The sequence below is a fragment of the Lineus longissimus genome, chromosome 4 (genome assembly GCF_910592395.1).
Source record: "Lineus longissimus chromosome 4, tnLinLong1.2, whole genome shotgun sequence".
NCBI classification, from domain to species: Eukaryota; Metazoa; Nemertea; class Pilidiophora; order Heteronemertea; family Lineidae; genus Lineus; species Lineus longissimus.
In genome coordinates, this window is record NC_088311.1 from 745,753 (window position 1) to 759,293 (window position 13,541).

A 13,541-nucleotide genomic window follows, 5' to 3' on the forward strand; every position below is an offset into this window, starting at 1 on the left:
GCGTAATGTGAGGACCAAGAAATTGATGATCTTTTAAGAACTACGGTTAGTGCTTGGCCGCGCATGAATCCAAATCTGAGACAGACCATGTTTTATCAGCAACGACAACAACGCCATATTCCAGATCCTAGAAATGCAAAACAACCATGGCAGCTTCGTCAGGAAAAGTGGTCGATTTGATGCGAAATATAATCGCTGCAGGCGTCAAATCTAACACATTTAATCGCGTATTGAAAGGGGTAGGTCATAGACCATAGCTATAAGATGCTCTCTGTGACAAAGTTTTAAAAATCATGATGGTGTGGTTGTGGCAAAATAGCTGTACTAACTGCACTGACCTTGCATGTTTTGCATTTTTTAACACACTTATATCGCAATGCATATATGACTCATATATTTTTGCAGAGATGCTGGTCACAGAAAAAAAATACTGCAGAATGGCTTATTAATGTCACTGTAATTTAGAAGGCTTTGGGTCTGATGAAAGTTTGAAGGGGCTTTGGGTTGGCCTTGGGGGTAAGACTCTTATTCTTTGAGAGGGGGCAGCCATTAGTGTGGTTTCATTAGTGTACTGTAGAATGTTTGTGGACTTGCTTTGCTCCATGTTGACAGTCATGGCTTGATGCTGGCGTTTTTACGACTTTAGTAGCTTACTTAGGCCATAATCTTGGGATTCAAATATGGTTGGGAGAGGAGGTTACTTTGTATGGTTTGAATGAAAGCCAGAAAGAGATAACTGCCATAGCCCCTTGACAAATTTTGGAGAGAAGTGGGAATAATGTCTAAGGCTAGCAGTATTTCTGAATGAAGTGAGACTACTACTTGCTAAGGGCCATTGTCTTGTTTCCTTGCAGCTAATGGTAACTCATGGTGAGCCGGGGAGGTGTGTCTGTGAGATCAAAGTGTGTGAAGAGCACACCAACAGCAGTGGCACCCTGCATGGAGGATTCACCGCTACCCTGGTAGACATTGTCTCCACGACAGCTCTCTTTACTACTGCTATCTCCGCAAGAGGCAGTAGTGTGGATATGAACATAACGTAAGCATCCGTCGGTGTATTACTCCTGGTGACTGGTTATGGTGAACCCCAACAAATTTCAAGAGAGATAAGTTAGATCAAATAATAGACACAAATTTAACTACAAAATATCTTCGTTTATATCAATATAAACACATACTTAGACTTTAAGTAGAGTTGTAAGTCTCACCTGTTGGTGATGGACTTACGATGAAAACATATATGTATGTTTATGTATGTTTATTCGTACAAAACTAGTACAGATTGTTGTGCATAGTGCAGATCAACTTGTCTTTGAACCTTAAGTGCATAGCTCTGTCATAGCACTGAGTGTGTGTTGACCCCATTGTAAGGATGCATTCCACACTTGTTTCATTTCTTAGTACCATTTCCTTCCAGGTATATACGTCCAGTGAAAATCGGGGAAGAGATAATCATCGATGCTAAAACATTAAGATCAGGTCGGAGTCTGGCTTTCCTCACTGTGGACATAATGAACAAGAAGGATGGCTCCCTTGTTGCTCAGGCACGACACACCAAGTTTATCCCCAAAAAGGAACCTCCAATACCAGACACAAATGAGCTTTATTACTTAGTGTTTTAAAGATCTCAGGTGTGAGATAGAGTTCTCTGATTAATGTAGCGGGCTTCAACTGTCATGGCTGGCATGTGTGTGAGGTTACACACAGGTGCTTTCATTGTATTCAGAGCAGGTGCACAGTTCTGAAGATGTTTGTCAGTTGGAGATTTAGCTGCATTGCAGTGAGACAGATAATTACAATGATTCCTGCTAAGAAACCTCTTGTACAGCAAGCAGCCTGTCGGCCTATCTGAGAATGTTTGGTGTTACAATGTTGCACCTTTGATCTGAATGTACATGTTTCCATGGCGACACCTTGAGGTCTCATAATGCAAAACAATGCTCGGTTCCTTGTCAAGACCACAGACTCTTTGGTTAGATCTGATGTTTATGATATGGTTGTAAAGCCTCGGACTCCAAAGTTTCATTAGCCAGTGATTTCAAGAATATGGAACACAGAACAGGTACTGTTTGCTAAGAAATTTGTCAGCCGTGTTTCAGTCATCAGATAATACACAAGTAAGAGAGCACAAAGTTTCAGTTGGGGCATAATATACCAACTGAAGTAAAACTATCCAATGTCTTTCAAACTATACAGGGTAACAAACATGGTCAAAATCTGGAAGTGAACATCTAAAGCACTTTGTTATATAAGCGATCACCAGAAAACACCAGGTTCTTTTTATGAGCCACTTTTGCTGGATTGAATGAGCATCATTATTTCACAAAGGCATTGCATCAATCTATTCCAGAAGGAAATTCAGTCCTTACTCTTCCCTGTATAGTTTCCTCTACAGGGCTTATCAAAATGAATACTGTCTCCTGATTTTGTGGTACAGAGGATCAACGAGCACAAACCTATTTATGGAAGTTACTGTTAATGGGTTTCATAAAGGAAAGTTTGTTAATCCTTGTGTGCTCAGCATTTGTTTTGATCAACCCTGTATACATACCACATGTTGACTTCCATTAATGGGGCATTAATGCAGACTGCTTCTGTTTTGTGAAGCTCGTGATACAAGGCCAGCAGGACAGACTAAGTCCTCTGACCAAACCCATAATCAGCCACATCACTGCCAATGTTTACTTTCATTAAATGCATGTCAAGTATTACTTGCTTACTGAATCCTGTACCTAAGTAGCACACAAGGTAAGCTTACTTGGCCTTCTTATATAATGGTATTGATCTCTTAATGGTAATCCACAACAAAGAGGAAATGGGATTGGATGTCTATGATTTAATCCCAATGACTTTAACTGCAAAGGAGGGTAGTGCATGAGGGCAAAATCTGTATGAGCTAGCCTTATAAAGTTGACTGGGGTGTTCCGATGCTGATGGGTTAAGTTCTGATTTGGGTGTTCTTATAAAGTGGTGGTATTGGCTGCATTGTCATCTCAGACATTTAGTTTGACATGTCAGCTTCCCTTCTTGCTTCATGACAGACAGGAGAGCGTTGTGACAGATCACTCACTTCATTCAGTTGACTGGCATAAGCAACATTGGACTTTATTTTATGTCATGTCACATCAAATGTGATGAGAGGATGACACCATAGATTACTGTCTGGTGCTTCACTCCATTGAGAGATAAGGTTTATGTTATGAAGGGAGGTGAACAGCCACTTTTTGTTATGATATTGATGTCAGTTTGTGTTGTCTTTCTGTTTTAGTGCACTTCACAGAATGCCTTTGATATATAGATTAGGTTCCCTCCGTTTGTTTTGTTACATCCTTTATCAGGGTATGATGTGCCAAGATTATTTTATTATTAGACTGCTGCAGTGCTGACAAGGTTCTATTTTGAGAGGGTTGGTTATTTTTGCTTTTTTTTATAACCACAATATGTGGTTTCGCAAGCTTATGATCGTGATGACTATAATTCAGGCTTTATAAGTGTTTAAACACTCATCCAATCTGTCATAGATCTTGCCTCATACTAGAACAGTAGCTTTCTGTTATGCTTAGATTTCCCACTTGTTCAGTTCATATCTAGTTTTGTTCAGTTCTATAGCAGTAATTGATATATGTAGATCATTGTAGCTTGTTTGCTGCTTGAGGCCATGGGCCTGCTTGTCTGGTGCATAGGCAGTTTATCCCTGTCATATATGATATTAAAGATATTAATATATACTACTCTAACTATGCAACTTGTTGCAGTACGAAACACACCTCACTAGGATGTGTTAGTTTAACATTCCGTCATCAGATAGCACCACTAGCAAGGTTCCTGGTGTTAACCCATGGCGGCCTCAAGCAGCAGAGGGGCTAAAGTACATCTTACCAACGAGATTGTTATCAAATATTTCCATGCAGTTTCTTATTTCATACATCTAAACCCATTGATGTGAGAGTACATTGGTGGAATGTGTATTATGTTGGTTAAATTCAGTTCTTACCTGATGGTCAACAAAGGTTTTGGGGCCTTGTCTTCCAAGTTTGAAGTACTACAGGTGACATCTGTCACCAAGAATGACAACTGAATTCTTATAGATTGGGATTATAAGTTCTAGATGTTATTTTAAGATTTTTCTTCAATTGTAATAAGTGTATTACTGCATAGGTTTTGCATATTGTTAGAGTATTGATGTTAACAGTTCCCTTCTAAATAGTTAGATTTTTACAGATGATGGTACCATTGTGGTATATATTTCACTGTTTATGATTCAGCATTGCTCAAATACAAAGTGTGGTTGCCACTGTTTCAATCGTGTGCAGCAAAAGCATTGTGGTGACGTTGATACTTCTCGGCTAGAGATGTGAAGAGGCAGCGGTAAGCAGCCAAATCGGCCCTGCTGAGGGCACAGATTGGAACAGTGACTTTCCAACTTTACAAAACGATACCTTATTTTTTATTACTACATCTCTGCTCAAAGTAATGTTGGTGGAGATTGATGTTGCTGGTTGACGACAAAGGTTGATAGAATTGTTGAATAAAGATTGACTTGATCCTTAACGACCTTATCTCATCACTTTTGTCCTGCCATCAAGTGCCATATTTTATTGAGGGGAATCTGAGGAACTTATAAAGAGTAATAGCCAGTTGAGCATCTCAAATAAACTGTTAAATGTGTTGATTGGATGGAAACAATTGATTAGACTGTGTATGAATATTGATGCTTTTGTGGTCATTTTTGTGAGGCGATATTAAATTGGGGTACTGTATCCGTTTCATATCTAGACTAGAATTGTGTTTTGATGTGTCAGAGACCACTAATCTCAGGGAATACCATCATTATCAAGCCTGGGCAGATGTTTCCAGATTTCTGTGGAATGAACAGTCAGCCATTTGAACTTTCCTCAAGCAGGAGAGTCTTGGGTATTGACCAATCATCCTTGTTTGTTTCAGCCAATAAGGGCCATGGAGCTTACAGGGTTTATGACTGGCCAATACCTGAGCAGAAGTGCCACATCCTTCCTTGGGTAAAATGACAAATGCAGTGATTCAGGTAGTTGTGCTCTGGGACTAGTTCCGTGCCCACATCAGTGATCTGGAAGTTTCTCTCCAGGTGAATCTCACCTGAATTAGTAACAGTCATGACTAGTAGAGGGGAGAGCAATAAATCATTTTGATTGACTGAGGTGTTGACATTATTTTTGGAATATGTCAGGTTATAGAGCTTAATTTAATAAAAGACAATCCTGATTTCATAAGACCTCTGTGTTGTTCCTTGATTCATTCAGGTATACCATCGCAGGACGTCCTGTGAAGCGGTGATATGTCACAATCAAGACAATGATCAGGATGGTTGCAATTTAGATGATGAAACTACTGGATACGGCCGAGTAAACCATATTAAAGTATTGCAAGTCTTGATAAGATCTGTACACAGCTCCATTTCTTCATACCATGTCCTACACATGTATGTGTCTGGACACAAGGTCCTTCATGCTTGGATGTGCTTCTTCAACTGGATGTGCCGAAATGCAGCATGGAGATAATAAGACCATTTCTTTATGATATATCATTTATTATAAGATTTCTCTACATGATACAAATACAGCCCCAATCAGGATCACACAGTGCAGTTTAACTTTGCACGTTTTCAGGCAGAATAACCATATCTCACTGTTGAGTCAATACCTTAGTGCATTTCAAACCACTTTGGTAGATGACAATTACCTGAACAAGGAATGCATACATCTCTACATGCCGCCCAACGATAAAATTGTGGTACAGAATAATTTACCCGTTTTAGCAACCAACAGGACCATCATACAGCCAGGCATTAAAAATCTTAACTGGAATGTTTAGAAATAGAAAAAAATGAATTGACACGTGTAAAATGGTTAATCATAAGGCTGATTACTACTTCACTTCACCAAGCTCATAATACGATAAGATTCTTGTTTGCAGTCTGACCAAAGAGTCAACAAATTCAAAACGTGTAATCATGTTGTCAAGGTAAACAAACTACACATTATGAAACAAGCAGTTCGACAATCATGTTAGTTCCTGGTTGAGGATGTCTAAAACCTGAAAAACTGATTTGGTAAAATATAAATTATTTTGGACAAACAGGAATGCAGAACGGATGCAGTATATATCATGTCTTGAATACAATACCAATACCAGTACCGGTATTTAAGCAAATGACACTTACTAAATGATGCAGAACCCTCATCAAGTCCATGATGTATAGAAAAGTGTGTATTCCCACTGCAAGCTGAAGCAACCTTACGTAACGTTACTTGACCAATCGTCTCATTATATCAAAACTGATGAAGGTTCTGCTACATTACGTAGGATATAGGAATACATTTCATAACTTTAAATTCATTTCACCCTACAATCTACATTGCAAAATATACACATGATATGTGGAAATTGGCGGCATATAATAATAAAACAATGGCAGGTATAAAACGTTTATGTACAACAATGGATGCAAAAAGCATGGACGATTGATTAGTTATTTAAGGGGGATCCGGGTGTTTCCTGTCGAGATGAAATAGAAGACACTGACACCACTCAGTAGTCTGATTGAAAAGCTACAGACAACTGGCTTCAAACCACTCAAGAGGTTCATAGATTTCTCCAAAATGAGGCATGTTTTATGAAGGTTTTAGCACAAAGAACTGACAAGGATTGATGAAAGGTTCCCTGGAGTCCCCCTCCACTAAACATGGAATGTACACAAGAAAGACAATATCATAGACAACCAATCATAATCAGGTTAACACGCCTTATGAGTCATTTGATGATATGTTAAAAAATACTAATTATCATTCAAAACTCGACATTTGTACATTCAGATATTATATTCGTATATGTTTGAACCCTGTAATGTACACTAATCAGCTCACAGAAATTTAGTGACAGTGTAATACCAAGTATGTATTAACTTGGTGTTATGCATGCATCTGCAATTTGAAGACATTGTTTTTGTTGAATCTCAGCTTATTAGTTCAGATGAAGATGGCCTCCTTGACCCGTCTTTAGACCATTCATCTTCCCTATGTTAGATCTTGATGTCACTCAGATTAATGTAAGTCCCTCTGACTTTTTCTGTGAGCTGATAGTGAACATTACAACACTTAAAACTGAACTAATACAAAACATTATTTACATGCTTTCACAATTGATTCTATGTACAGTTGATTTAATCAAATTATATATATACAGGGTGTCCCAAATTAAAAGTCACTTGAGGATGAATTCCATCTTTGAGACAGCCTATTCTATTTAAGTTGGAATGTGAACGAACAGAAAGCGCTGTAAAAAGCAGCATAGAAAGAAAATGCCAATATACAATCAATACTAAATATATTTGGTTTTTCACAAAGGTTGTGTATGATCTCATATAAATGAGCTCAACTGGAAATCAAGATAAAAGAAAAAATTAGATAATGATTTTGTTGGAATAGTCAAACAAAACCAGTTTTCATAGAAATTGAACCGAACAAATTCCTCAGACGAGTGGATGGATTCAGAGAAGGATGGATAACAGTAACACACAACTTACCATGGAGGATTTTGAGGTTTTCACAAGTCACTCCATGGTCAATGACAATGTCCTATTGCTATGTGACAGACTGCAATACTTCCAATAGGAGAATGATTCCTCTGTTACCATTGGACTGAAAGAGGATCACACCAAGCCGTATCAGCCACCATGTCACTTTCTAAACACACTGCAGTCATATGATCAGAAGGTGGCATGGCGTAAGTATATGAAGAGCTCTCAGGTTTCTAATTGAAGTACAAAGTTACAAGGAGCAATGATACAGCTGTGATGATGCTAGCACGGTTGGAGGCAGATCCTGCAAGGTAGAGCATGTCTGGACGGTTGCTAGAGTCCTTCTCACCATCAGCGTACCACTGAGGACACTCATCAACTGAAAAAAGAGATGAACTATTACAATTCAATTCGAATTGCAGCAAATCATCATAATCTAAAAATGTCCAAGATAGGTTGCTTTCAATGTATGGTCTCCTTTATAGCTTTCAACAACAGCATTCAAATAGATAGATATGTGGTTGTCAACAGAGATAAGACTTGGAAAGAGCCTCTGGTGAAACATGAAAATATATTCTCAATCCTTTGGGAAAAAGGCTGCCAAAATCCACTTACACTCTTGCTCCCATTCGTGGAGCTCGAGAGCCAAGCTGGCGCCCTCTTTTGCTTCAAAGCTATCCGCATTCTGTCCCACGTGGCAAGCTGATCGCGAGGCCTTCGACATCAGGATGGTCTTATAATCAATACGCCGGTACACCTGAAGCCCAAGACAAAACTATCATTTCATGAACAGAACAAAACAAATAGATCCTTAATGCCAAGGTGTTGTCTCTCTCTCTCACACTGCTTTCTTGTCCACAGCAAAGGGAATGAGAATGGGGACAAGGAATCCAGATGAGCAGATCAGAGAGAGTGCCTGGGTTGGTAAACATCCTACACGCCACAGAGAACAGAACCAGCTTATGCCCCAGTACTCTTCCCCCACAAAGCAATTCATGTCATTCTAACTTGTACTCGAAGAGCACTCAATGCATTTTGCATGAAATAGAAACTCACTTACCCAACACCTGTACTTTGAATTGGGATCCTCCTCATCATATGTGATAAGGTACGATTTAGAATCTTCCATCCAATAGCCGACACACAGCAGCTCATGATCCCAAGCGTCTGAAAATAATCAAGACTTCAGAAAATGATTTTGAAAAATCGAAACAAATCAGTCTTCAAAATGATCACATCATGGAACCATTGGCAGGGATCAAAATCAGATCCAGTGTTTAGGACTTCGTTTTTTATTCTCAATAAGCATCTTTTGAAAAGTTCATTAGAGTAGCATGCACCCACCATATTCTCCGATCGGTCTTGCAATCATGTCCAAAGTCACGCAGCGTCTGGCATCAATTAAAATCTTCTTCAAATCCTGGCGGCAGGCTTTGAATTGCTGTTCATACTGGCGACAATCAACCTGCATCCAGGGACGTTCAGTGATACCTCTGATACGATCCTTGTACAACTCACTCTGCAGGCCTTTCTGGGTGAAGGCGTACATCCCCGCAATTGGACAGGGAACAGGATTTGGTGGGTTCACTAAAATCAAATCAAATTCAACATTGAGTCTCTCCTATGGTGAAGGCAATTTCTTAATTGGATATAATAACACTGTCCGCCTAGTGATGATATGATGTACTACACACTGAAGAGCATTCTCATTCACTTTCATTCTTCACCCATCAATGATGAAAGCTCTGTCTTGAGTGATCAAGCACACTGTCAAATACGATAGTGCCCCCTGCATGAAATCAATCCTAGCCTTTTTCATAGTTGCTCCCGAGCGTTTTCCCCAGACTCTAATGAAGTTAGTGTTGCTAGCTACGACTCTGGATATGGCAATAACTATAGCTACAGCCCGAGCTCAGATCTGTGTCTTTGCTGCTACCAAGTGACGCATACTCACAGATCAGTGTGTTGTATTTCCACTCCTCCTGGTTGAAATTGAAAGAGGACCAACTGCAGGCTTCAAGGAACTTCCTGGCCTTGTAATCTGGTAGTTTTCGCTCATTTGTTGTTAGACGGTATGGTTTGGCTGAAAGGAGGAAAGCCAAATGAAAGCACATTCATCACAGAGATGCACCAGATGTTATATATAACCTACGATCTCTTCCATGCCTCACATCAAACAAAATATTGCTCTCTATGGCCAGATACATGTATAATAGGCCTCATCTTGGTTACGACTGGCAGAAATGTGAACAAAAGACTTACCCATTCTGTATCGGATGATGTTATGCTGTCTGGGCATGAAGTCAAAACAAATGTAATCCACCTCGCTAAAAACAGAAGAGAAAGAAGTCAACACTTCATTCTATTGAGATCCAATGGTGTGCTCTGTAATAGCATTGCACTGGAACAAAACACACCAATCATACCAATCATACCCATAGAAGAATGACAAGTTGACGGTTCTGACCAGGAAATCAACAAAGAGATGTTAAGACTCTTTCAATTAATGAAATTCCTCAGCAATATATGACTTCATGTAACTAACTCACCATTTGCCTCTGGTGACGGCAGCCATCAGGTAGCGTGTCTCCCTATTCTGCTGACAGGTGAAGAATGTCTCACGGAAATGATACTGATCGAGCTTCGTCTTGAAGTAAACATGTGTATTATTGATCTCGACCTCACTATCATATTCTCCTGTTGTGAACCAGTTGCCAACGTAGTCCATGGGGAAGTTACATGACGGTGTGATCTCCTTGTACTGAGCCTCAGTCAATTCTAAAAGATACAATAGGTTGTCTAATGAAATGATTCCACTAGGAATGTCCACATAACCAGTAGCAGCCTGACTCACAAAGCTGACTCTCTTCAAAGCTCGGCAATCAAGGTGTTCCAAAACATCTGTTAGACGACCTCGTTCTTCTTCTCCTTGGCATTGGATGACAGTATCAAAATCTAAGGTAGTTGGATGTCATGAATAGGGCTGCGGCCTTCAGGCCTTTCACTCTTCCCCAGTTTTGTATTGACACCTTGATCTGCTGGTCATATGACATCTCAGTGACCTACAGGCAACACCTCATGAGATATAGCAGAGAATTTCTGGTGACTAATTCAACTAGCACAACTATGAGCTACAGTTAGCGGCATGAGTAACATATGAACGTACCTGGTGTAAGCACAAGTTCCACTGGACCGGTACCAATACCCTGGAGCTTGGAGCAATCTGACTTGATCGACATGACGTAACGTTTCTTCATGTCAGTACGCTGCTGATCTTCATTTGTCATCTGAAATACAGGCAAACATCATCAGCATTCGCTTCATCGTTTACGTTCTAATTTTACATTCACAAAGAATGGAGGCAACTTCTTCTCTTTTTTATGAAACTTGACCAGACCAGAGCAGCTATGAACCGCCCCATGGTCATCAACAGATGCTAGAGATACAGATATACCTGTCAATAGGAAGGTCAAGATAATGACTCGGTCCAAGAATGTTGGTTGACATGACAACTTACAATACACCTGAATTTATCCTCATCTGAATTTGCTCCAAGGTTTGCCACTCCTGAGTAGATGTTGCCACCTTCCTCTGTCCAAGTTCCCATACACTGGAAACGAATACCTACAAAATATAAGGCATGTATTCAGATTGGAAAAACATTATTATCAAATTACGGAAAAGATGAGGATAAAGACTAGTTGTGGACCAAGTGAGACAAGTTGAACCCACCATCTCTCTGTTTAATAGCCTGCATTCTAACAATCTGATTACGACTCCTTTCAAATGAGAGGGGCAATGTATTTCTCTAAAGAGTTTCATCAGTTTGACCTATTTCTAGGTACATCCGATATTTCCATACCAGCCAAATATAATAAGTGAACATCTACTGATATTAGAGATAAATTGCTCACCTTGTTTGAATGATGATTTGATAGCCAGACAGAAACCAAAGTACATATCAAACACTTCATTGTCGACATACGGTGAACCAGGCTCCTGGCAAGCTTTGATCAAACTCTTGGGACTGTCACAGATACCACCACCACTCTCTCGACTCAGATATGTAAACTGGTACACGCCTTCAAATGTAGTCTTACAATTGACCTTTTTCAAAGCCTTGCCTACATATGGAAAAAAAAATCAATTAGATTCACAGATATCATACATGTATGTTTTGTAACATTATATTCAAGGATGTACTCGGAGTCTGCATATGTTTCCCTACAATCCTTTAGAAGAGGAATGGCCGAATTTAACAAAAGTTGATACATTTTTGAAGAAAAATATCTTCAGAACTTGGGTTTCCATGAAAAAATCCTCAGTACTTACGGAAATATGTCACATACTGTACACCAGTTGTGTCATACAGTTCTTGACACACTTTCTCAAAGTCAGAGTCTCGGTTACAGGAACCTGGAAAGATAAGAAAATGCCTGCATTGTTCTCATATCAACCAACTGGATACACACAGTGTCACAAGGTGCACGACACAATATGCTTAAGATAGAAAAAAATCTACTCTAACCAAGCAAATGAATAAATCCTACATCACATGATACTTACTGTATCTCGTTTGTAGAATGTTTGGTGTTTTGTATCGAAGCTCGTAACACCTGTAGCAGTCACTCCTGAAAGAATTAAAAAAGGTGTTGACACGCACGCCATTATATAATCTTTCCTTTGTACATCAAGACACATTCTGTATTAAAGCGATCAAAAGACACAGCATGTTCCTCGTCATATTACAATATCAATTAGTTGTGTTTCAGCTAACGCGTATTACTATTATCATGATACACCACCCTAAATTTATCAACTTTCATTTATTGCCACGCTATTCTTGATCAGTGACAAGCAAGGGCATGTAGCCCACTTTCTTCAAACGGTGCCCTTCTCTGTCCTTCACTTTCATATGTCAGGTTGAAATGCTAATAAGTGATGTTTTACTTAGAAACATATGTAATTGTCACAAACCTTACATTACAATTCAACATGTTCTAAAAGCTTTTCCACAGAAGTTGACCTGGGAAATTCACTTACGATGATGTTGACAGTGGCTGGTAAAACAAGACATAAGCATCAAAGTTGCTAGGATGACTGTCGGCAATCTTTTTAAAGCTCTGGACATCTCCTCCATAGTTTTTGTTCTTTAATTTGGCATCGGAGATAATGGTAGTTATTCCCTCGCCATTTTCATAAGAGTACCAATCGCCCACGAATTGCTGCGGAACATTTACTGAGAATACATCTGAAAGAGGCGATGTCACAATACATTAAAACACCCGAGTCATTGAGAGGGGAAGATACCACCTACATATAACATTTATTGGGGATATAAATTATATATGGCCTCCACTGCGGGCACTGGCACTGGCACTGAATAGTGAATAAGAAAGGGGAATCATCGCATCAGTCGGAGTTGGTCGTTTCAAGCCAAAACAAACCTAAATATACATGTAGCATCTGTGACAGCACTGAGAACCACCGCCCAGTCAATAGTCAAAGGATGAATCACTCCCACTGCATGGATACACAATCATCATTTCCACTGTGCTCTGTGCAGCGGTTGTACATTTTTATGTACTCGGAAGTATGACCTACTTTTACTCAAAATTGGCCGAATTTGTGATGATCACTAAGCATTAAGACACAATAAACGATATTTTACATTGAAATACACAATAATGCAAGTTTATCAACTAGTTTCAACACAAACCTTCAGCTACTAACACCACCAAAACGAAGAATTTGATAAAGTTTCGCATTCCTTTACTAGTAGCCGCCATTTTAATTGGAAATTGCTCTAATGGCATCAGTAGCCGTGAATATAGTGGGATAGGGGTGGCAGATAGAATACGAGTCACACCTTTTCAAAAAACCGTGATACAATGCTTATAATGGATTTTGTTGAAGTAAATTCACGTATTGTTTAGTATAAAACATGATTAAACTTGATTGAAACGTGTCTTTAATCTGATTTACA

The 13,541-nt window shown here is 39.3% G+C and overlaps 2 protein-coding genes across 2 annotated transcripts; one reads left to right on the forward strand and one right to left on the reverse strand.

The window, feature by feature from the left end:
• Positions 1–121: 121 nt before the first annotated feature.
• LOC135487094 (acyl-coenzyme A thioesterase 13-like) lies at positions 122–5,232 on the forward strand. The gene is made up of 3 exons (XM_064770452.1): positions 122–239; positions 855–1,039; positions 1,418–5,232. Exons 1-3 carry the CDS (start codon positions 147–149, stop codon positions 1,620–1,622), a joined length of 483 nt encoding a protein of 160 aa, XP_064626522.1. The 5' UTR covers positions 122–146; the 3' UTR covers positions 1,623–5,232.
• A 313-nt stretch (positions 5,233–5,545) lies between these two features.
• Positions 5,546–13,354, reverse strand: LOC135487310 (uncharacterized). Its single transcript, XM_064770932.1, has 14 exons — positions 13,275–13,354; positions 12,599–12,806; positions 12,122–12,186; positions 11,888–11,971; positions 11,470–11,679; positions 11,073–11,179; positions 10,722–10,842; positions 10,105–10,333; positions 9,818–9,882; positions 9,510–9,638; positions 8,900–9,142; positions 8,616–8,722; positions 8,171–8,312; positions 5,546–7,934 (listed from the first exon to the last, which is right to left on the reverse strand). Exons 1-14 carry the CDS (start codon positions 13,342–13,344, stop codon positions 7,789–7,791), a joined length of 1,926 nt encoding a protein of 641 aa, XP_064627002.1. The 5' UTR covers positions 13,345–13,354; the 3' UTR covers positions 5,546–7,788.
• Positions 13,355–13,541: the final 187 nt, after the last annotated feature.